We start from the raw sequence: 24,796 nt of genomic DNA, 5'->3' as shown, positions 1-24,796 counted from the left end.
ACTTTGAGATTCTTCACAATTCAAGCTTGTAGGGTGAAATATACCTTTGCTAGCTAAAAAAGGCCTTGTCTATACTCATGAAAGTTGATCCAGAATAAGAATTTAAATTAGATTAAGTCCATGGCTGGATGCTCCTATTCTGGAATAAAAGCATCTGCCCATGGAGTTAATTTGGAATGGCTACTTCACGACAACCAAGCCATAACTCTCCGTGCAGACAAACCCTGAGTGAGCAGACTGTGCTGGACAAGGGAAGTTTTTTTTTTTTTTAAAAAAGACAAGAATGCAGTAGTTTGAAAAATTATTGAAAAATGCAATACAAGAAACAATATTAACACTTAGGTCTGTCTAAACACTACAACAACTTTCCCTTTGAATTACTACAAAAGTCCAAAATAACAGCTTCTGTCATTTACTATTCAATCTATAAAGATTTGCCAGTTTTAAGTCTGTTGTGATATTTCCTATTTGTTGTAAAGAAAAGATGTAAACAGCTATTCTAGACAATTCACAATTGTCTTAAAAAATGTACAAAGCTCCTTCATATTTGCAACTAAATTTTGATTAAACTTGTAAAAAACCCCACGGTTGGGACACAAACATCTCTTAAGGTAATTGTACATTGTATGAAATCAGCAAACTAAAGTTTACTAAAATCAGAACTCAGTCAGTCCTTTAATACAGCTGTATTGCTTGGAGATTGCAGTCTGGAAACCAAAGCTGCCTTTCCAGGTTAATTAATCAGAGGTCTTGCTTCTCCTGCCTTCCTTTCTATACATTCATTCATATATAAATAGCTTCCGTAAAGTGTATACTATACAATCAAGCCAGTCTCTGGCTTACCTCCTGGACTGGGAATAGCTGAGAACATTCATATCTTATCAATACAGACCTTGTTCACATGTTACATTGACATGAGCAGCACTGGTCCCTGGAAATTCACAGTTCATGGTGGACCAAATTTTAAAACTCAATCTGATCAACTCATTGTAGGAGAAAAAGGTGAAAAGTGGGATGGGGCACAGGCAGTTTTGCAGCCCTGTCTTGCAAAGGTAGAAGTTAATTTAGTTAGTAGTAGTAGGTAGAGTGAATCTCACTAAAAGCTATTTTCTTCCCTGTCCCTCTATGAAAAGCTCAACTGCTTCAGTAGGAGCAGTTCCAGTGGCAACCCCTATTCCTCTCAGAGATCTGGACTAGGAGAACCTTCTGCTTGTAAAAACTTGCTCCTCAGAAGTATGCTGGGGTTGCCTGGGTGTGGCAGCTAGGAATCCCTACTGAAAGGTCACCAGTGCCCAAGGGGAAAAGTTTGGCCTGTCTTCAGAAGCCAGTTTGGTTTGCACTGTGTTTTGTCCCACGAAGAGAGCACTGACGTGTAATATCAAAGGGTGAACAGAAGAAACAAGCGCACTTAACGCTATCTAAAAGTTCTACTATTCTATGTCTTGTCCCTTTTTAAGAAGGGTACTATTGCCAAGGCAGAAGCCTGTAACATGCTAGGAAATGCTTGTGTACCATTGTTTGGGAAAGGAAAAACTTCTCACCAACAAGAAACTCTTCTGGATCTTAGACAAGTCAAGATTTCTGTTCCTTAGGAGGAGATGATTTTTCTTTTTTTAAATAAGATCAAACTTCGTGCTGCCTCTGCTTTATTGAACAAGGTTGGGTGTGAACTAACTTACAGCTGTGTCAAGGTCCTTAGTACTTCCTTCACTACTTAAAGTGGCATATCTAAACCTTCACAACCACTATATGCCTTTAAGTGCCATGAGCAGATTAAACATTTGGTGGCTCTAAAAGTCCCATGAAGCCAGCTATGAAGAACTAGGAAACTTTTTATGAATATTGTGTATACTGCTTGCAATAGCATGTTAGAGCAACCAAACAGGAAAGGCAAAACAATGACCTAGATAATGAGCATCCCAGCAAATGCTCAACCACACCTGCCAGATTATTAGTTGTACACACCAGGTGCCAGCAAAGCTACAGAGATGTTTTTACCCCTCCCTTTTCAGCCTTAGTAAGACAGTAGCCAGTTGTAGGATTTGCCCCTAAGAAAGGGAAGGGGAGACAGGTTTGGCAGCAGACTGAAAAGGGCTGTGGAGATGCAAACGAACCCTCAGATTCAGGAGCAGGGGCTGGTATAAACTGGGCCTACCTAAGCTATGGTTAGAGAGGTTGACTCATACATATAGGCCTCTTAGGGCTTGGCTGCACTTGCACGTTATACCGCAATAAAGCCTCCTAGAGCTCTCTACCTTACTCCCTTGTCCACACTGGCAAGGCACATGGAGCGCTCCTGGTACTCCACTTCCACAAGAGGATTAACAGCTGTTGTGTGTTGGGTGAGACGCTGCAGCTCCAGTGTAATTGAGGAGTTAAGTGACAGTGCTTTGATTGACCTCTGGAAACATCCCATTAACTAAAGTGGCCTCTCTTGTCTTTGTTGTGAACTCTGAAAGGGCCACTTCCGCATTCCTCCCAAGCTCCGTTTGGGAGTGCCGGCTGCTTATCTGGTCCGAGAAAAAAACAAACACCTAATGTTTGCTTTGAGTGAGAGAGAGAGAGGTGGGGGAAGGAGTGGGTCTGAACTTACAAGACAGCATGCTGACAAGCTCTCAGCACCCCAAAAATCCACTCTCTCTCCCCCCACATACACACTCCACCCCCCCCCCCATTTGAAAAGCACATTGCAGCCACTTGAAAGCTGGGATAGCTGCCCATAACGCACCACTCCCAATACAGCTGCAAGTGCTGCAAATGTGGCCACGCCAGTGCGCTTTCAGCTCTCAGTGTGGACAGACTGGAGCGCTTTTCCTAGTGCGCTCTCTGAAGCCTGGTTTAACCCAAAGTGTAGACAAGCCCTTACTAACCCTCTGTGCTATATACCTTCCGGGTGGATGAATGAGTGAAATGCTTTGTTTTGACAAAATTGTGTCACTGCAAGCTTATTCTGGGAGGAAATTGCCTTACAGATGCCCAATCAGGTTGGGCCTGTCAGATTTTTGTGGTTGGTAAACAGAGGGCCTGGAGCTCCCGTCTAAAGACCATGTGGTTCCACCCAGAGCAGGAAACCAGGTTTGTCAGCCAAAGGGTGCAACCCTGAGAGACTGAAAGGGGTCTAAATTGCAGTTCACCAGCAAATTGCACATTTAAATGTCTGCCTAGAGGAGGTAAAGTAGCATTCCCCCAAAACAGCTGCCTTCACAGGAAGCAAGATGCTGATAACTACACCAGTATTCAAGTAGCTCCATAATCCTTTCAAAGATAGTGTCTCCAGCCAATACTAACAATTTACTTTAAGGTGGGGTGCAATTTTAATTGTAAAGACAGTGCCATTTAAAGACAATTTTCAACCAAATAGTAAGTCATTGAGTCTAGCTCAGTCTTCTACCTCTTTTTAAAACAACAAAAAACATCATCAAACTTTAAGTGAAGCACTTACTGCCAGTTTCTTCTCATCCTGGAATGTAGCTTAGCAGCAAAGGGCTCTTCTCCCTCACGGCTAGAGGTATGCCACACCAGATACAGAATTACAACTTCAAAGCTCTATCTTTAAAAAAATATTGCTCGCAACTCTATTCATTACAAAACTTTAAAATATTGCTGGAAAGAAAAACCAGGGCATGATTAAGAGGTTTCCATTAAATCCAAACAGGTGGTGGTGATCTCCTGCTGCTGTCTACCCCCATAAAAGCATTACTCTCTCATTTTGAAAATCATGATTAACACCACAGTGGTCACCTTACAAATTTATGGATCATCTCCAGGTAGAAAATTCCATTCACACACATTCTCTCTAAAAATACTTTAAAAAATATTACAATTAAAAAAACAACCTCTACTAAGTATGCCATAAGCTGCTATAGTGGATATGACAGGAGTATCTAGAAATAATATTTTCAGTGCTTTATTGGTAAAGTACATGGGGTGTTTTAAAACCAGCAGCTGTCATTATAGACCTGAATGCACCATCATCCAGAAGCTGAAAACTGCAGCCAGCTCTGGCCCTGGTGTTTCATTGCAGCATGGCAGTGAAGGAGCCAATGTACTACAGAACCTTAATTTATGTGGAGAGGGGAATGCCAGTGATCTGAGCATGTGCACTTTCCAAACAGTTTGACTCTGTTCCCACTGGTTGCTATAACCTACAGCTATGAGAATGTCTTGGACTGCCAGCCCAAATCAAGCTTACATGTCTAGAAAGGTGAGAGTGTCTGAGAGATGATTTTAAATTAAATTAAGATTATACACACCCTGCCCTGATTTGTGGGTAATGTGCTTAGCTTTAAATAGTACTGGAAAAAACATGATTTACAAACTTATTTAAAAATTAAACATAAATAAAAGTCTGACACTGAGAAATCAACTATTGCAAATGCTGCATAGCCTACCATATAGCATTCAGAGCCCAAACCCCTTAACCACACATTTCTATATACTTATTTAAATGGCATCTAGAAAGCAAAAATAGATAGGTAGCATTCAGTAGAAATGCAGTCTCTGAGGAGCAGGAAGGGGTAGTGCCCTGTCACAGTTCTCTTAAAGCTCTAGTATTCACAGTAAAATAGAGATGTGAAGCAACTTCCAGTATTCCTTAATCTAGCCAACTACTGAAATGTGTGAATATTACACCACAAAAAACCGCCACTATGTTCGAACAACATCAATGGACCAAAACCCATAAAAGCAAGGAAATGCAGAGTAAAGGTATAGAAACTCTGTTTTGTGCACCTGGGTAGCGTGACTTGGAGTTTTCTGGAAATATCTAGGGCCAATCGCAAGAGGAAAGTAGAAATACCACACAATGGCATCTAAGTAAACTGATTCTTCTGGCAGAAGGCCCCATCAATCACTGGAGTTTTCAAACAGCTGTTATTCTAAGGTGCAGTTTCTAAGATATGCATGAGCGTGGCTTAAACCCAGTATATCTGATGAGGCTGAACGAATAAGAAGACTTAAGAACCAACCCTGTTTGTGAGGACCTATGGAGGCTATGCATGAGGGAATGCAAAACTGAAAACCTTTTTTTTAAAAAAACATTCAGTACAGTGAGAAGTATGGCATACTGTGTTTTACAATATAAAAATATTCAAAAGGATCCACTATATTCTGGAAAATCCCAAGTAAATGTCAAAGCATAACTCCTAGTAAGTCATATGAATGTTCAGTTATTGACAGCAAATCTTGTAAATCTGTGGTCTTTGTGCTCCAGGTAGTTTCTCTGCAGTTTTTCCCCCACCGTTCTCTCCTCCCTTTCTGGTGTTCTCTCAGTCAGGGAGAAACATCTCCTAGAAAGACAAGGTTAGGGTGAGTTGCCAGCTTCCTATGGAAACACTCCCAGTGGCACCCAGTGAGGGGCATTTTAACACCACCAACTTCACAAGGTGCTTTCCCCCTTGTTCCCAGTACTCAGATCCTTAAAGCATTGACCATAATTTTCTACCGTGTTTCTAAAAGCCAAGCACCAAAAGATACACTGAGGCACCCTAAATAAGTGCCCTGATTTCTCAGAAGTCCCAAACACCCACAAATCCCAATGAAGAAGCCAATGAGAATTGTGCATGCTCAGCACTTTTGAAAAAGCAGAGTAACTTTATTTAGGAGCCTAAATATGAGACGGGTACTTGACTTTCGGCATGAAGGTTTGAAAGAGAGGCAGTCAATGGCATTTTCCTCCTCCCAAATTTGGCTTTTTAAAATTGTACTGTAGTGATCTCTCCACTGCTCCCCATATTCATCCTCTCTCCACCTCCCAAACTCTCATCCACACACTTTTTGTTTTGAATGGAACACACACGCACACACGTGGACTGTTTAATTATACCTTATCTACATGCTATCTGGCCAAAACATGTTGGTGCACCAATGTAACTGATGCTGAGCACGGCCCTAGGAATAAAATGTTTGCTAGACAATGCTGCTGCCTTTATGGATTCTTAAAGCAGCTACTATGGTTTCCAAACTACTAAGCTGAAAAGCTAGGTATTGAGGTCATAGCAGATCACAGCAACTTTAATTCAAGTTTTGGGGTCTTTTCTAGATTAGGAAAAGAAGCAGATTGACAAATGGCTCTCCTCTGCTTTAGTAGTAAACCTCTGGCCTCAGGGCTAGGGCTGGGATAGAGCCCATCTCATAACCCTTCATTCACTGCTGCAGATAACAGAGCCTAGGAGTGAAGGGGGAAGAAGCGCCTCCACTTCCAGACCTGAGGAGTGCAGCTCCCCATTGGATCCACCATTAAAATGTTACTGCACAACGTCCTCATCAAGTGATGTTGAACTCTGACCCTTTTCACAGCCACTGTAGCTCAAAGAACATGTGCTGGTCGGTGGCGGCGGGGTGGCTCGAGCTGACGCCGGGATGTGGTACGAGATCCTGCCCAGCATGGCCATCATGGGCCTGTGCCTGACCATCCCTGGCGTGTCGCTCATCCACATCCACAGATACCTCAACGGGGGCAAGGAAAAGAGAATTGCTCCTCAGCCCTACCAGTGGCACCTATGGAGAGAGAGCGGCGACTGTCGGGGGCTAATGACTACTATCAGTCCAAGGGATTGGAGAACATTGACTAAGAAGCAACTCGTTGAGTGAAGAGGTCTAGTTCCTGTACAAAGTAGTTTAGCTCCAGTAAACACGCATTTATATTTGATGCAACGTGTTATATGGTGCACATAAACCTGGAAAATGAAAAAAGAAAAAGTAAAAACCACATCCATGTGCCACTGCAGCTAGCAGAGACACCACTGCTCCTTGTGCATACCACCATTTTAATATTGCTGAGAGGAGGGGAGGAGGCCCAGAAAGCACCTCCTCTTGACATTGTCAGACTGCTTCTTTTCCTCCTGCAGACAGACTCAAAGTTTCTAATTTTAGTCAAGGGGTAAACATCAGTCTGTGATCGCTTGTTCTTCTGCACTGCATGATGTTATCAAGACAGAAAGACTGGGGGGTGTGGGGGAGATAGTCATTACAGGTAAATATGCTGTAATGATGCTTTTTCTATATAGGGCTCTAGAATTATCCATGTCATCAAGCTTTTGTTTACATAAACAAGGGTAGGGGATTTCACCTGAGTTTGGCTATTATCAAAACAGAAAAATGATAGTACCTGGTTTTAATTAGGTTATGCTAATACAATAAAATTGGCAAAGTTGTGTTATTCATTCTGATTTCTCACAGCAAAGGCACACCAGGCTTGGACAGTCCTTGCATAGGAGACCTCTAGGGAAAAAGCCAGGAGCTGCAGGAAGTGGTGCTGGCAATTTAGTGAGTGGTGAGGTAGGGGTTCATATTTAACACCCTTGTCTTTTCCTTCTGAGCAAGTGCTAAACCAATGTCCAAGTAACATGGTGTTGGAGATCCTGAATACAAAGTAAAATGGAGATCCTGATCATCCATGGTCATAGATGAAACTTCTTGCAAACATCTGAGCAATTGCCTTCCCTGCAAAGTTAACTCAGATTATACCTAAATTCTGCATCCGTCCACACTCACAAACGTCACTTGTAGCAGCATGAGTTGGCTGGCAAGACCATAGCTGTAGGCTAAAGCCTGAGTAAGCATAACTAATCAGCTGCTAATACAGCCATGCTGCTGTAGTGTGGACACAGGACTGGCCAAATTCCAAGTTGATTAATGCCATCCAGCCTATCCAAATTAACCTGTTGCTTCATTTGAAACAAATGTTGCTTATCGTTTCCTGTTCTAAGATGGTTGTAGTGTACACGCCTGCCTTCCTATTTTAAAAAAACATTGGTATCGTCATTCTGTCCCACAGACATTTTAGTCCAGTGTATTTCTACTTATGGATAACTAATGGGGTAGCTGCTGCCTGCCTGAATTTGGCGTTTGTTGAAATGATTTCTGCAATACAATAGTTCCTAAAATTCACACTGGCGGTTTTTCCCCTTTTTGTCACCCAAGATTTGAAGCCCTGCTGCCACAGCATCAGCCTGACATCTAATCAGCTGAAGGTAAAAGTAGTCTTACATACTACAAGCATTTTTTTGTTTGGTGTTTTAAAAAACTAACGCAAAGATCCACAGACACAGCGTGCCAGTACACAAAGTGCTGTTCGGTGCACAGTCAACTACACGCTTTTCTCTCTGTACTAGTACTGACAGAGGTGATTCTTGGGGCTCCCAGCCAGTGAAGTTCCACTGCAGCGTAGGTCTGTAAGGCATTTTGATACTTGAAGTACTATGCAAATCAACATATCTGTGCATCTTCCACTTCTAGAGTTACAGGAAGTACCTTGCTAGATCACATTCAAAATACGGATATTCCAAGAGAAACCTAAAAGGCTCGGACAGATTTCTTCAAGGACTCGTGATGTCTGGTCCTCTATGGCTGTAGGTGTTCCCTCCTCAAGTCAGCCTGTGAGTCAGAACACAGATTTCTACCTGCTTACCTAGCCTTGCTATTCTTCAGCAATCTCGGTCTCCTGGTGGACAACGACCTTGGTCACAGACATGTCCGGGTGCTGCTCTTTTGCTTCTTTGATGGCCTGCACGAGAACCTAAGAAAGAAACAGCTCTTCAGAGAAGCACTTTGGGCTGCATACAGCGGAACAGCTGAAAGTGAATTTCACTGCAGTCTCTCCCATGTCACCATACCAGACACTGGGTGAAATCCTGGCCTCACTGATGTCCACGGCAAAACTCCCGTTCATTTCAATGGAGCCAGGATTTCACCTAGCGGCTGCAGCCTTGAGCAGCAGGGGGAGGGCTGCTGGCCTGCCAACCACTCCCACCCAGAGCAGAGGGGAGCCAATCTGGAACAGCAGGGTGTGAGGGTGTAAAAAGCCTTAGCTCCAGGAAATTCCACTGCATTGTTGCTACCTTCCCACCTTACATTCCACCTTACATTCCACCTTCCCACCTTACATTCCACTGACTTCATTGTTGCTACCTTCCCACCTTACAAGGATAATAAAATTATTTTACATATGAAGCCTACAGGGAATGCTTTTGCCATTTGCCTTCAGTTGAGTTGTTGGTCTAGAGTTGCACTAATTCACTGCACTTGCTCTCCACTAACCAATATGAATCACCATGTAACCGCCCTTGTTTCTTTCTCCAGCCATCAACCACCACTTTGTTTGCATGTTGTGTCCCTTTCCACTTTACTATGTCTTCCTTGTCTATGTAGTTTTGGAAGCTCTTCAGGGTGGATACCACGTCTTCATGCCATTGCACAACACAGCACAAAGAGCTGCCCCACTCCTATTGCTCTCTTGGCACCATTACAATACCAAGAGCAGCTGTATTGCCCATTTGCTGTAGCCGCCATCATCTTCACAGCATGTTAGAAAATTACATAAAAACTGGAATTCTTGGACTTACCCTTGTTACCTTTTGTAACCCTGCCTTGTTGCCTGTGTCCAGGAAACGAACAGTCTTACGTCACACCTTTATTAAACTGTCAGAAGACTACTTATCTCTGACAAAAATGAAGCAAATGAAGACACTTGAATCTCTCAGTCTAGAAAGAAACTAAGCAGAGAACTATATGTGGAAGTTGCAGTGCTTTCAAATCTTCCTGGAAGCAAGTGCAGGGTGAATTCCCCACTTCTTTGGAGGGGAGGGGGGACGGGGAGAAGAGGCAGAAGTTCGGATGCATTAGAAATGTACAGTAAGTTACAGGGGGAGCACAAAGAAATAGAAGCTGCCAAAGTCAATCAGATTTTGATCCATCCAATCCATACACTTGGGAAAAACACATTTGCTTTACAAGAACCCAGTTGCCAAGTGAGTCCATTGTTACAGGCCTTTGCAATAAAGTTGTCAAGAATGAGAAAAATTAACAGATCAGAGACATTTGTAGAACAACAGAAAGTGTGACCGATGTCAGATTATTGGGAGAAAGTCTCAAATTTGTAAAGAACATTGGATATTAACTAGTAAAACCGGTTTCTCAAATAAAAACATTGGTGAACGGAAAAACTGAAGTTCATTTAAATAAAATGCACACTGAGGCATAAAGACAAAATCTGAATGAAAACAAATAGCAACCAGATTTGCTGCTGAAGATAGGTATTTGGGTCTCAAACTCTCAAAATCAGGTTCTACAACAGATTGGTTTGTGACAACTGGAACAAATTTCAATGCAGGAAGTATATTAAAGAATCACATCCCAGATCTCTGAAGATCGAAATGTAGTTGTTGATTATCTGCTGATTTAGGACTAAATGATTCCACCACAATGGGACTATGGTTTTGTAGCATGTAAAATAAGAACCATAAATTGTACAGGAACAAATACTAGGTCAGGCTGAATGAGATTAGTTAAGTGGGATACTAGTGACAAGGGCATGACTGTCTTAGACCCATGAATGCTGGAAGCAGTCGTACAAATGGAAAAACCTCAACAGGATGGCCTCTCAGACATTCATGGGCATGTTAATTTTGAAAAGTTAGGGATGAATTTGCTTAGAGTGTGTTAACTTCTCCATTCAGAATGCTGTGTGAGAACTACACATAATGGGCCTTGAATAATTGGCAAGAAAGAATCATTTGGGAATTAAATCCAGAACCACCTGTATTGAAATATTTGGAAAGAGTCTAGGATCTCAGCTGATGCATGCTGACATGGTTTGGGGCTGTCCTTCTAAACAATAATTGCCCTGTGGCATGTGCTTCTAAAAACACTAATATACACCAGAACTGTGCTCTAATTAGTGCTGAGTGTCTGAAGTACATAGCATATTTTTCAATGCTATATAAATAATTACTTCATTAGACACCAAAAAGGGCCTAAAAGCCAGCTTAATGCTCATGTGAAACCATAATATTATTATTATGGGAAAGGGAAAGTTCACAAGAGGAACAGTTTATTGGATCAGGTTTAGGCAGCAGCTCAGTGACTTTGAAAATTATATATATCTGTAATTTCTAGGAAAAGCTCATATCTCCAGTTAGGAAGAGTTACCAGATTCCCAGTCAGGGTTCTGTTACTAGTTGGGTCCACTAAGTAACTTTTTCAGATATTTTGTTTTTATCACTGAGCTCTAACTGTTGGAGCATGTTGTCTATGTGGAAACAAGAGTTCTTCAAGAAGCAGAAAACAAGAATACCCAGCATAAGAGGGAAAGAGATCCATGAGCACTGTTTAACATGTTAAAGAATGCATCTGATCCTACACTAACACCGTCTTTCTCTGGTGACTTCTCCCTCCACAAACTAAATGAAAATTAGCTACACCAGGATGATAGTGTGTGTGTTTTCTTTAAAAATACATCTGAGTTTCATACTAGCTCTCTCTAAACTTTCCTGAGCCTATTTAATTTAATAGTAAAAATGGCAACACTATAGTTTATACTTCTCTAACACCATTCAACAAAGGTTCTCAAAGCACTTTACAAACATTTAACCCTCAAGATCCCCTAGGAAGTGGGTATGTATTAAGCATTTTACAGACAGGCAAACCAAGACAGAGTAGGATCTGTGACTTGTCAAAAGGTCACACGCAATTAGTATCAGAGCCCAGAACAGAACGTAGATAGCCAGATTCCAAGGTCAATATTCTAACCACTGGAAAACATTATGATCAGTAGCAAAGGCTGTTCGCTTCTAAACTTCAGTTGCTTTCAGCTTTGATACACTCGTATACACAAGCTTTCTATTCTAAATGTTTAGCTATTCAATCCAAATATCATTCAGGACATAAAAACAAAACAAATCCTTGCAAACGTGCACACAGAATCCCCTAAACTCTACAATAGTCATTGAAAATACAACAAGGGATGGATTACTAGTCTCTAAGGAAATGTTGGGCAGAAAGTGACTAAAAGAATGACTGAGCTGTCTCATGCTTATTCTTCATCAGAGACTTTCATTGTCACATTTCCTCAGTTTAAAAAACAAACTTGTTTTGAATTGAAAAAAAGTCAGCAGCACACTCAAAGTTGAGCCCTTCTGCTTTGGACATTGCCATGTATAAAATCTTCTGGAAACAAAATTTTGTGCTAATATCTGGCAGAACAGAATTCAGCTTGCTCTGCCCCAGCTACAGTATGTCTCTGCAGAACTAAATGTCAGTTACAACTTGAAGACATACAACAGTAACAGGTAGCACCACAGGGACATCGGCAGTCACTTTTCTGACATTAAACAGTTTAAAATGATAGACCTATGTCTGCAGCTGAAACACTGCAAATGAAAAATGTTACCTCTTCCACAGAGAAAAGCAATTTTATTTCTAGCCCAGGCCAATTTCCCTAAGCTGCAACCTAAATGACTGGATTTACCACAAGTGAGGCCACTTGACTATCTAGTACAGAAATAATTTGCAGGTTAGAACAACTGATTAGTTCTTTGCAAAACTAAAATGGCTCTTGGCTGGGTAACACTAAAATCGCTCACCTGATCGTGGTCAATGTCTGCATCTCCTGTGATGACAATTCTTTTTTCAATTCTTGTCTCTGAAATTCCACCTTTTACAGTCTAGTATGAAAGAACATAGGTTACTAGTAGCCTACAGTGCAACAATGGCAAAGGATTACAAAGTGGATTGAGGTTGGCTTTCAAAGACAGAACTCAAACTAAAGTCACTTGCCAATTACCAAAACATTACTGGGAAACTAGCATAACTAGATCATAGACAGAGCGAGAGGAGACAGAAAAAAATCTCACCTAAGTGTATGACAATATTCCCTTCTTCCAAACCAAACAAGCACATGTCAATAAAAAGTTTTTTAATAAATAAAAATATTAATCATTCCCGTCTTGTGGGCTGGAATGTTAATCATGTCAAAGGAACACTGTCAATGTAACATGTTCCATTATTACAACTGAAAACCATTTTAAAAATCTAATTTGTATTTCACCACATAGAGCGTGCAGTCTCTGTTATGCGCTTCACTCAACATGGATAATGCACTCAGGCTGCTTAGTTTCACTTTGACTCCCAGGAACTAGCACAAAAATATTAATTTTGTTCAGAGGAATGTTCAAATCCAAAAATTCCCAGCAACTCTGCATTGAAATAAGTAAAAAACAAAACAAGAGGCCCACAGCAATGCTGGCAGTTAGTATGTCCATGACAGTGTTAGTGAAGTATTTCAGGTTTTGTAAAACCTTTGATAAAAATGTGACATGGGTCTAGAACTAGGGGACATTCCTGTAACTTAGAAGTAAATTGAAGTCTTCAAACTCGTCCCTACTTTCTCAAATTGAGGATTTCTCACATGTAAGTTTGATTTGCCAACAGTCCCCAACTTCAGTCATTTGTAGCTCAAACTCTGCATTAATTAAAAGTTCTAAACAGGACTCAATCTTATTGACCGTACAGAAGAGGAAGAAGAACTCAAAGGCTAACTACATTTAAAATGAAAATAAGTATTTGGCTAACACACTGACAGGAGGTTCTCAGAACTGCCTCAGGATCCCAAGCTATTGTTGGATCACTCAAACTGTGGTGGTACAGTTCTTCAGGAAGCAAGATAATGTCCATTTCCAAGTGATTCTAAATTGCACTGGTGTCGGGCAGAGTTAAGGGCAGAGAAAGGGAAACACAGGATTGGAGGGGGGAAATATTTGTACAACTAAATATTTGGCAGGAACAGGCCAACTTTGCTTCCTGTGGCTTGAGCATCAATAGAACTTTTAGATTTCATACCAACCCTGCTGGCATCACCTTTTTACCTTTGTAATCTGTGTGGTGGTTGTGCTACTGGTGGTCTCCGATGTGATGGTCTGAGCAGTGAGCAGAACTCCAGGGTCTGAGTCCCCATTGCCATCGTCTGTCTAGAACACACACACAAAACCGCCATCAACCATTTTCACACCATCACCATGCAACAGGACCTCAGTGCTGTAATGTAAGATGATGTACAATCATTGCAAAAGTAGACTTTGCATTATTTATTGGACAAAGTGAACGGATTCACAGCTGGATGAATAATTAGCATTTTAGCGGTGTAACAAATGTTTCAAGACTAATGCGGTCTGAAAGTACAGCACTTAAAGAACCAAGGAGCCATGCTGCCGTCCAACAGAGCCACGATGAAATCAAGCAGAGAAGCCTTGACATCCATTAGGATGTCTGAGCTGTGATCTCACCCAAACACAGGGTGACTATTCTCCACTTCACACAGTGACTTGGTTCAGCTCTCCCCCTCTCGATTCTGGGATGATGAATGGGTCTTCTCTATCCTCCCTTTTCTCCTCTCCCATTCCAGTTGAATTGGGGTGCTGTGCTGGTAAGTTTATTTAGCACACACTGAACTGACTCACATGTTTCAGGCAGCATGGATTGTGCTACATAGTTTACTCTCTAGTTGCTCTGCATTGTCACAAATTACTCCTACAGATTCCAGAGAAGCTAATTGACAAGGTCCCCACACCTATCACTCTCCCTGCTCTACCAATAATACCAGCCTTGTCCACACTGCCTTTTTGCATATACCACCTTCCCTGAAGTGGTCTATAAAGGCTATTACACTACTCAAGTCTCACTTCTGTTGAGACTCCTATAAAAGAATCAGTTCAATTAAGATGGCTGAGGGCGCAGATGGGGTTAGTTGGCATTGTATCCATTTATCATTCTAAACAGGTTTGGAAGATATTTTGGAATCCATCTCCCCCAAGCCCTTTGTACATCATTTGTCTTACAGCCTCTTCAGGGTTGTGCCCAGCACAGTGTAAAGACCCTGGATGCTACTATAACCTAAATAAACCATAAGTAACAACAACTGCGTACCACCACTTTAATTACTTGGCTCCCATCCTGTACAATTCTCAGGGTTTCCAAAGCCTATCTATTGCTCCAGAGTTTATTGTCCATGTCTCCAAATGACTGCATTAAAGATATACAGTGAGTAACAGCCTCTTTTGTCCAATTACTGTTACAGAACAGTCTATGAAATTGTAATGACAATTTAAGACAAGATTAAGGTGCCACAAGTACTCCTGTTCTTTTTTCGGATACAGATTAACACGGCTGCTACTCTGAAACCTATCTTCAGAGTGACCACTAGGTGGGACCACTTTTTGTGCTGTATAAAATTTCAACTCCCCCAGAGATCATCATTACTTTTTGGCCAAATCTCACCTAATGTCAAATAATTAGGTTACAGAATTCTCATTTCTCCTTTGAGACATTAGAGCTAGAGATGTAAAGATGGTGACTAGACTAAGCTTGATCAGTTAATCTCAGCCACAAATACTCTGAGCAATATGGGTTCAAACCTAACACTATAACCTGGATCTTACGCCCAGTACTGGTGCTGCAGTTTGGTTCTGGAGAGCATGTGACACTGTTAGAGTGCTCTACTTCAGATGGGATGTTAAACAATCAGTTGCTGATGATCTCTGGAAACAGAGAGTTTCCACAAGGATGACAGTATGCCAGATATGCATTAAACAAGTGGTCCATTGCACATACACCTCTTTGCAATAGGCAGTCACACTAACTCCATATTACAGATGGGGAAGCAGACACAAAGGCTACGACAAATATTTTCAAATTTGGGTGCCATATTTAGGCACCCAAATATGTTACCTGATTTTCAGAGATACTAAATGATGCCTGTAAAGTGCAAAGCATTAAAGCCAGTCAGTGGCAGAACAGAATGCAGTTCTTGGTTATTCCTCTACCATTTAGCCTCTAAGTTGCAGACTTCCTAAAGTAAAAAATGGGTACTTACCTGTTCTGTAACTGTTCTTGGAGATGGGGGTGCAGACATGTATTCCACTCAGGTGTGCGCACACACAGCATACCAAAGTCAGAGAACCTTGCCTAGCAGTACCTGTAGGGGCAGCCCTTAGCCCCTTCACTTGGCTATTTAAGGGCAGTGCCTCTCCACCCCGAACATCAGTTCCTCTGACCCAAACATCAAAAATAGAGACCATGATAGAGAGGCGACAGAGGGTTGGTCATAGAACACACGTCTATGCTCACATCTTGAGAACAACAGTCACAGCACAGGAGATAACCAGTTGTTCTTCAAGTGGTTGCAGACAGACACATATTGGTCTCAGGTGACTCACAAACAGTACTTGGAGGTTGGTGCCTACTTAAACAATGACTGCAAGACTGCCTTCCCAAAGTTTGCATCTGACCTAGACACAGTGCTAATAGCATAATTCTTGGTAAAAGAGAAGATCAGGTACCAGTCCTGCAAACTCCCAACTATTGAAACATTACTGAAGAATGCTATCCATGTTTCTTGGGCCCTCATCAAATGGCCCATAATTTCCATGGAGACATGGTCTGAGCTACGTCATTGTATGCTGTTGTAAAGCAGGAAGTTATCCACCTGGAAATTGGCTGTGCAGAGACTGACCCTTCACTCGATCCTCATAGGAAACAAAAAGACAAGGCAACACCTATGTAAAGGTTCCTTCCCCACTCTGAACTCTAGGGTACAGATGTGGGGACCTGCATGAAAGACCCCCTTGGCTTATTCTTACCAGCTTAGGTTAAACGCTGCCACCACCAAAGTGTCTAACAATAACAACAGGGGAAGTGCCCACCTGGAAACGTCTCCCCACCCCAAAATATCCCCCCAATCACTACACCCCCTTTCCTGGAGAAGGCTTGATAAAAATCCTCACCAATTTGCATAGGTGAACACAGACCCAAACCCTTGGATCTTAAGAACAATGAAAAAGCAATCAGGTTCTTAAAAGAGAATTTTAATTAAAGAAAAAGTAAAAGAATCACCTCTGTAAAATCAGGATGGTAAATACCTTACAGGGTAATCAGATTCAAAACATAGAGAATCCCTCTAGGCAAAACCTTAAGTTACAAAAAGACATAAAAACAGGAATATACATTCCATTCAGCACAACTTATTTTATCAGCCATTTAAACAAAACAGAATCTAACGCATATCTAACTGGATTGCTTACTAACTCTTTACAGGAGTTCTGACCAGCATTCCTGCTCTGGTCCCGGCAAAAGCATCACACAGACAGAGAGAACCCTTTGTCCCCGTCCCCCCCCCACCCTTCCAGCTTTGAAAGTATCTTGTCTCCTTATTGGTCATTTTGGTCAGGTGCTAGCAAGGTTATCTTAGCTTCTTAACCTTTTACAGGTGAAAGGATTTTTCCTCTGGTCAGGAGGGATTTAAAGGTGTTTACCCTTCCCTTTATATTTATGACAGCCTGAAAAGTCCATCATTGGAGTGCTCATTTACAAATTTACGTACCATGGCCCCCAAAGTCCCATTAAATTTCTCCACCAGGCCATTTGTTTGATGATGGTAAGGGGTGGCAACCAAGTGATTCACCCCATGAGCTTCCCAAAGGCTTTCCATAGTTCCTGCCAGGAAATTAGTTCCTGCATCTGTGAGGATGTCGGAGGGCCAACCTACCCTGGCAAAAATGTCTGCTAGTGCCTGGCACACACTTTTAGCCCTGGTGTTGCTTAGAGCTACTGCTTCCGGCCATCGGGTGGCAAAATCCATGAAAGTCAGTTTGTACTGCTTTCCTCTGGGTGTCTTTTTCAGAAAAGGACCCAGAATATCCACAGCTACTCACTGAAATGGAACTTCAATGGTGGGGAGTGGCTGGAGAGGGGCTTTGACCTGGTCTTGGGGTTTTCCCACCCTTTGGCATACCTCACAAGACTGGACATAGGTAGAAACATCCTTGCCCATTCCCTCCCAGTGGAATGACCTCCCCAAACGGTCTTTGGTCCTGTTCACCCCATCATGGCCACTAAGGTGATCGTGGGCTAAGCTCAAGAGCTTGGCCCGGTATTTAGTTGGAACTACCAACTGTCTCTGAGGATGCCAGTCTTCCTGGTGTCCACCGGAAAGAGTTTCTTTGTATAAAAGTCCTCTTTCTACAACAAAGCTGGATCGATTAGAAGAGCTGAGAGGTGGTGGGTTGCTCCGGGCGGCCGTCCAAGCTCTCTGGAGGCTTTCATCTGCTTCCTGTTCTGTCTAGAACTGTTCCCTTGATGCTGGAGACATCAGTTCCTCATTGGATTGTGGACCTAGGCTTGGTCTCTCTGGAAGCGAAGTAGGGGATGGGGCTGTTTCCGTTGACTGTGAACCGCTCTCCACTGGTGCACTATGTTGGGGTTCAGGCTCTGGCTGAGCCTCTTGTGTAGGGTTATCGGCTGCTGCCGGTTCAGGTTCAGTGGGGCCCTCCTGTGTTGGGGTGGCAAGTACTGGATTCACTGCTGGATCCAATGTTGAGCCCGTGAAGGGAGCAGAACCGATGGCACTGCCTGTTCTGCTTGGTGGCAAACAGGTCCACTTGGGGTATTTCCCACCTCCGGAAGATCATTCTGACGACCTTAGGGATCACTGTGGTGACGACGCTCTGTTCATGACCCTCCAAGCCTACCATCCCAGCATCTGCAGTGTGGGAAAGGTGCCGGGGCTTGGGGTCCCGGTGCCGCCTATACGGGAACCAATGGCAGAACTCAGCAATGGTACACCTAGATGATCAACACCTAGAGCTCTGGGAACAGCGCCAAAAGTCCGGCGACCAAGACTGGGATGGCAGAGAACACCACCTCAACGCTGGGGATTGGTGCTGAGAGTCTGGCGATCTGTGTCTTGGCGCTGGGGACCTGTGTCGTGGTCCTGGGGTTTGGCGTTGTGGTCCCAGTGAACTTCGTTCCCCCGAGGAGCGATGCCCACGCTCCGGCGACCGGTGCCATGATTGCGGGGACTGGCAGCATGCTACGGCTCTGCGCCGGCCATTGGACGAGCGATGCCACGCCTTGTGGGACCGGTGCCGAGAGTCCGGTGAACAGCGCCAGGAACTCCAGTTGGTATGGGCAGGTTGGAAGCGCATCCCCAGGGAACACTGCTTCGACGTTGACTGCCATGGTGCTGGGGAGTGATGCTGCATGGATGGAGACAGCTGCATGAGCCCCAGTGCCGACTTCATCTTGATAGGGCGTTTGTGGCACCAGTAAAGACATGATGTCTTCTGCAGCCTGGAAGACCTCGAGCATGGATGGGATCTCCGGGTGCCAGGGACCTCTGCAACTACCCGGGCTGGCTGCTGGGTCCCTAGGGAGGCTGGGTAGCCTAGCTGGTGATGCAGGTGGCTGGCTGGGCTCTGGAGATGTGCTGCCCCACACGGGCTTATGATCTTCTCTGGACTTTCCCTTTCAGTACAGGATGTCAGGGAACACCCTCTCCTGGTGTGCTTCCTCACTTCTTAGCAGATACCAGGAACTGGGACCAGTGGCAGGAGGCCGGTGCCCACAGCACGCTTCAAACAGATGCCGCTGTGCTTGGTGCGGAGTCTGATCTTGGTGGCCCGGAGACTAGCACAAGGGCCGACTCCCTGAGGAGCGCTCTTAGTTTTATGTCTTGCTCCTTTTTAGTTTTTGGCTTGAAACTCTTGCAGATGCGACACTTATTGCTAATGTGGGTTTTCCCCAAACACTTCAAGCAGCTTTGATGAGGGTTGCTGATCATCATAGGCTTTTTGCAGCGATCACAAGGCTTGAAGCCCGGGGCATGCCCTGTCACTGGGCTAAGTCCCTTAAGGGACTATCTAACTTATTTACAGTACTATTATGTAACTATTAAAAGAACAAAAAGAACAACTTATCTAAGAACTATTTATACAATGAATGATAGGAAGAACCACTGGGTAAGCACTTGCCGAAGCAAGGAGATGTTCCAGCACAGTCACTGACAGTAGGAAGGAGCTGAGGTAGGGGGAGCTGGTGATGCCTCTTATCCTGGCGCATATGTGCGCCACTCCAGAAGGCACCAGAGCCAGTCCCCTATGGATGCCACTGAGGGAAAAACTTCTGCACCAGTGCATTGGCAAGCACACACACCTAACATAGAACAGACATGAGCAAGCACTCGAAGAAAAACTCAGGGTATATGCGTGGCTGCAACAGACACTGCTAGCCAAAAGACTCCAACCTCGGGCCCATGGGGCACATGCACACTATCAGTGGAATATGTATATGGACAAGCAGTTGAAAGAGAACCTTAATTCAGTCCCACATGTGTATGTATTATGATACAGCTTTTAATTAAATTATCACATTCCTGAAACCTGCGAAAAATACCTGGTGCAAGAAAGAATAATTCCTGCATTGCTAGAATCTACACTATGCCCATACCTTGAATAGTGCGCGCAGTTCTCGTCACCCCTATCTCAAAAAAGACATACTGGTATTGGAAAAGGTACAGAGAAGGGCAACAAAAATGATTAAGGGCATGGAACAGCTTCCATATGAGGAGAGATTAAAAAGACTGGGACGGTTCACAGCTTGGAAAAAAGATAACTAAGGGAGGATATGATAGAGGTCTATAAAATCATTAAAGGTGTGGAGAAAGTGAATAAGGAAGTGTATTTGTTCCTTCACATAACAAAAGAACCAGGGATCACCCAATGAAATTAATAGGCAGCAGGTTAAAATAAATAAAAAGGAAGTATTTCTTTACATAATGCACAGTAAACTTGTGGAACTCATTGCCAGGCGATGGGAAGGCCAATAATATAACGGGGTTCAAGAAAGAATTAGATAAGTTCATGGAGGATAGGTCCATCAATGGCTATTAGCCAAGATGATCCGGGATGCAACCCCGTGCTCAGGCATCCCTAGCTTCTGATTGCCAGAAGCTGAGATTGGACAACGGGGGATGGATCACTCGATGACTGCTTGTTCTGTTCATCCCTACTGAAACACCTGGCATTGGCCATTGTTGGAAGACAGGATACTGGTCTAGAGGGACCATTGGTCTGACCAAGTATGGCCATTCTAATGTTCTTATGCTGTCTCATTCTAAGGATTAATAAAAACTTTGCACTTACATAATGTTACATTTAATTAAATCCTCTGTGAGTTAGGCAAAACATTTCTACCTGTGCCGCTTCGTAGGTGATAGTCTTGGTCTCTGTGTGAACAATGGGAACTTCTTTTGTTGGAATTTCACTTTTCACAGCATTGGACACGTCAGAGATGGTAACTGTCTGAGTCTTCACTAGGGGTGGCTATGAAAGAGGTTTAAAAAAAACAACAACACGTAGCATAGTTACATACTGATGATGTTTCTGGTAAACGCTCTGACACTGATCTGATAAAAACATCACAGACTGAGAAACCAAGTCTCATCCTAGAAATCTTGAACATTTTAGCCCTACAAAGAGTTTGATACATGTTTTAGAGGATCAAGCATTGAACCAGCAAAGTCAAGTCTGAGGCTTAAAACACACAGTAAAATCCTCTCTGCTAATGGAGCTGTTCTCTCTTAAATTAGACCAAGAAAGTCATCAAGGGTTAAATAGTCAGATTTACTATGAATGTACTATACTGATTAGCTTCTGAATTATGGGATGAGGACCCCATAGAAAACTGCCAGTCAGACCATGAGTCTGTACTGAAATATCAAAATTGATGCTGTAGAGACTGGACAAATAAAAAGTTAATCATGGCTCACTGAAGCTTTATTCTGAATGCAAACAAAGCCATTTCCATTGTTAAAATACCCATCAATCTGTGGTTCACTGGCTTTTATTAAATCAATGTCAGATACAAGTCTTTAAAAGAAAAACAGTGTGTGTCTTGAAAGAGAAACTAGAAAAATCAGTTCTTCCACCACCTGGTAATTAATCAAAAGAGGAGATAATGTTAGCAAAAGACCCACAAGGTTTCCCCAGCTTGATCAGTTTCTGCTCACCTTCCCAATGTCTGCCAGTTGCCACCTTGATTGTTAGTAAGTTAAGCGGTCATCTATTTTAACATAAATGATTGATATTCAGCAACACTGAAGCAGGCAAAAATCTCTGCCATGGTGATGGTGGGATTTGAAATCTCATGACAATTACAATGTAAACGTAGACTTTTGACAGAGCTACAATTTGCTGAGCTACATTAAGTTTCAGCCCTGAAGCATCTCCTTTAGCCTGGTTTCCAAATTTTCTGCAATATAGCAGTAAAACCACACCAAAACCTCATGATAACCACCTAATTCCGTGGAATAAAATTAAACGTGGTAGCCTGTGGAGTCTGCAAGTTTCATTTTACTTAGAACACAGGGCACTTGTGTCAAAGGAACACAAAGGCCATTTTTCATTGAGGCATGTCTGTCACTTTATGCAAGGCTAAACTGGAGGGGGCTCCGTTGCATGGATTTTGCAGGAGATTAACTGGCTGATCAGTTTGGGGAATGAATTCAGGCCATGTAAACATAATTCCTCATCACAGATTTGTTTGCTGCAGTGTTTAGGATTTCATTCCAAAAACCAAAAGGGAGATCTGAAAAAAAAGGAGGCATTCTGAGCTTACAGTTACTACCTGAAAACAGCGAATGAGTGTGGGAAGCCCATCATCAATATTCGAGTCGTGACACTCTCCATTTAGCTTTCTAAGTGGATCTCTTGTAAAATAATTTTCTTCAACATTCTCTGCCTCCTCCTCTCTCTGACAGGGATGCAGTGGAGGTGAAACAGAAATTGTAGGAGTCTCCACCTCAGACTGCTCATCTGTGTCATCTGTCTTTTTCACACCTGCATAACCCTTTTCACATGTTAGATCATCCTTGCTCGCAAGGATTACAGGAGCTCTCTCCTCCTCCTCACTGCTTAGGGAGGAAGTGCCAAAGTCATGACTTTGTAAAGACTCTGGTGGAGTTGACATTTGGTTCTCACTAAAGACTACTGAATACTTTGGGCCCTCCAATTCAAAGTCAGGGTTAGTACTTTTCCTCTCTGTCACTGCATCCACATCCGTTTTGGGGGGAAAGTCACACAGACTCTAAAAAGAAAAAAAATACACAAAAATGCCAGAGAAGGTTAGGAAGAATGTAGCTTCCTGAAGTATAAAGGAAAATAATGTCGGTCTCTAACTTACACTGTATTGAGGCTACTGCATTCTGTGCACAGCAACAGGTGGACTTTAAACAAACAAAAAAAAGCCTGAAAACTCTGTGTGTAATACACATTGCATCCAGCGGACATCCTAAACACAACCTTCCAAACGGACTAGTTATCCATGTGCTTTAGGGTTATGGAATAATAATAAACAGCTGCCTCTCCCTGGCACCTTGAGAAATCACAAGGCTGATTCTTGACTTAAACAGTCTTAGCCTAAATTAGGAAATAAAGGAGTAACTGCTGTATGGTGGATGGAGAATTCTGTGCACAACCAGAAATTGTAGGTATAAAGACACCCATCACTGCACTGAAATTATACTCCAAGTCCATTTCTTTTCCTTAAAATAACACTTTAGTGGAAATGAGGGGGGAGAAATGGGCACAAAACAACCATGAGCCACTGAAAGAGCATCATTGTCACTGGGAACTCACACAGCCTGTGTTCAGCTGATTAGAACTCACATTGTGTAGCACCTTTGAAAGGTAACTGCAGGGGTCTTGTTATTGCAGCCCCTAGGACAGTGGTTCTCACCTATTTAAAACTGTGAGCCACATATGCAGCTCTCTGTGTTATGTGGGCCACGTCCACATAATATATATACTAGCTGTATAGCCCTAAGGATGTCACATGGGCTGCAGCTTGTATGCTAATTGGGCTGCAAGTAGCCCTTGAATTGAAAACCATTGATCTAGGATAACTAATACAGACATTGTTGTAAAGGACATGATGCTGTTGATAATGTTATTGAAAGAAGTCAGTCCTGTAATCAACTGATTCAATTATCAAGAGGCTCCCAAACTGAAAGAAACCACTGGCTCACCCAGGAATTATGATGTATCCTTACTCAACATAAAGTAATCATTATTCTAGAGTAGACAACCAGATCAACTGACTTACACAAAAAATTAACATACTCCTTGTTTAGCTCAGGAATCGTGGAAGTAAGCTATAGCTCCACATTGGAAAACCAGATAGTCAAGCTAATGTCTACTGACCACATTGTGGTTGAATACGCAATTAGGTTTATTCCCAAAACAGATTAACAACTGCATATTGCAGTATGATTTGTCCAAAACTATTGAAACACATGTACCATACCTTGTTGTAATAGTAACAGTCTGAGCACAGAAACCCTTACAATACCAACCCTCATAAAGTTACAATATAATTAGTATTAGCAACAGTACATTGCAGAAAAGACATGTAATAAACCAATACAGCCTCCCTCGAAGAAAGCAAGTGTGTCTGTAGCACCTGAGGTACTTTGGAAGACTGTGCCAAGCCAGAGGATTTAACTAAGGCTGGAGCTATTCTGCCTTCCATTCTGCTCTTGTTAGCAAGTTCTCAACTAGGTCTTCTTACATCTCTGGGAGCCCTCTAGCCAGAACTTGAAGAAAAGGAACAGTGACAGAAGAGAAGACAAGAGTTAAAACACGCACAAGATAAAACTTGCACAAAATCATCTGTTTTCCCAAATGCCCAGTGAGTACAGGAAAAATATTTAATACACAAACTCATGTCAAACTCATAGAGGACTGGGTTCCATTTTAATTATGGGCTGTGACCCAAAGCTAGGGTCTTATCCTATCCTAGAGTCACAGCATTTCTTCCACTGACAATCTATTTTTAGCAAAAAAACAGAGGATACAAGAAGCAGCCTTACATAGTAACTACAATTTTACTATAGTTATTAAGTTACAGACGCATTCAGTGTCACTCAATGAGGGCAGGGGAAAAGCCTCAAATGATGCAGCTCATTAGCTAATTCTTCTCTTTATTTAATTGGTAATTTGCATGGTTAGTTGTGGTAAATGTACACAAATAGGACATACAAATACATGTGCATATTGTATGCACAACTGCCTACCTCAACTTTTGGAAAATCTTGCCCTGCAAGTGTTACCATTAAGCCTCAAAAGTTACCATTAAGATGATCAGAAGACATCATCACATTGATTTACATTCAAAAGGTTTTCTTAGCAAC

The 24,796-nt window shown here is 42.6% G+C and overlaps 1 protein-coding gene and 1 pseudogene across 22 annotated transcripts in view; one reads left to right on the top strand and one right to left on the bottom strand.

Annotated features, from left to right (window-relative positions):
- Positions 1–288: 288 nt before the first annotated feature.
- Positions 289–24,796, bottom strand: part of EPB41 (erythrocyte membrane protein band 4.1) — a 188,242-nt gene continuing 163,734 nt past the window's right edge. For 18 of the 22 annotated variants that reach the window (XM_077837803.1, XM_077837786.1, XM_077837787.1 and 15 more), the window contains 5 exons: positions 20,802–20,930; positions 13,644–13,745; positions 12,363–12,443; positions 8,411–8,518; positions 289–5,288 (listed from right to left, as the gene is read on the bottom strand). In XM_077837803.1, the coding sequence (XP_077693929.1) occupies positions 8,420–8,518; positions 12,363–12,443; positions 13,644–13,745; positions 20,802–20,930 (411 nt within the window). In that variant the 3' untranslated portion in view covers positions 289–5,288; positions 8,411–8,419. Of the gene's footprint in view, positions 5,289–8,410; positions 8,519–12,362; positions 12,444–13,643; positions 13,746–20,801; positions 20,931–24,066; positions 24,200–24,796 lie in introns of those variants that run through there. The other 4 variants (XM_077837789.1, XM_077837792.1, XM_077837798.1 and 1 more) reach the window with 2 other exon arrangements.
- Positions 6,361–6,572, top strand: LOC144277169 (NADH dehydrogenase [ubiquinone] 1 alpha subcomplex subunit 1 pseudogene; annotated as a pseudogene).

Source organism: Eretmochelys imbricata, chromosome 19, assembly GCF_965152235.1.
Source record: "Eretmochelys imbricata isolate rEreImb1 chromosome 19, rEreImb1.hap1, whole genome shotgun sequence".
Taxonomy (NCBI): Eukaryota; Metazoa; Chordata; order Testudines; family Cheloniidae; genus Eretmochelys; species Eretmochelys imbricata.
The sequence above is the reverse complement of the archived record's forward strand: the minus strand, read 5'-3'. Positions and strand labels throughout refer to the sequence as shown.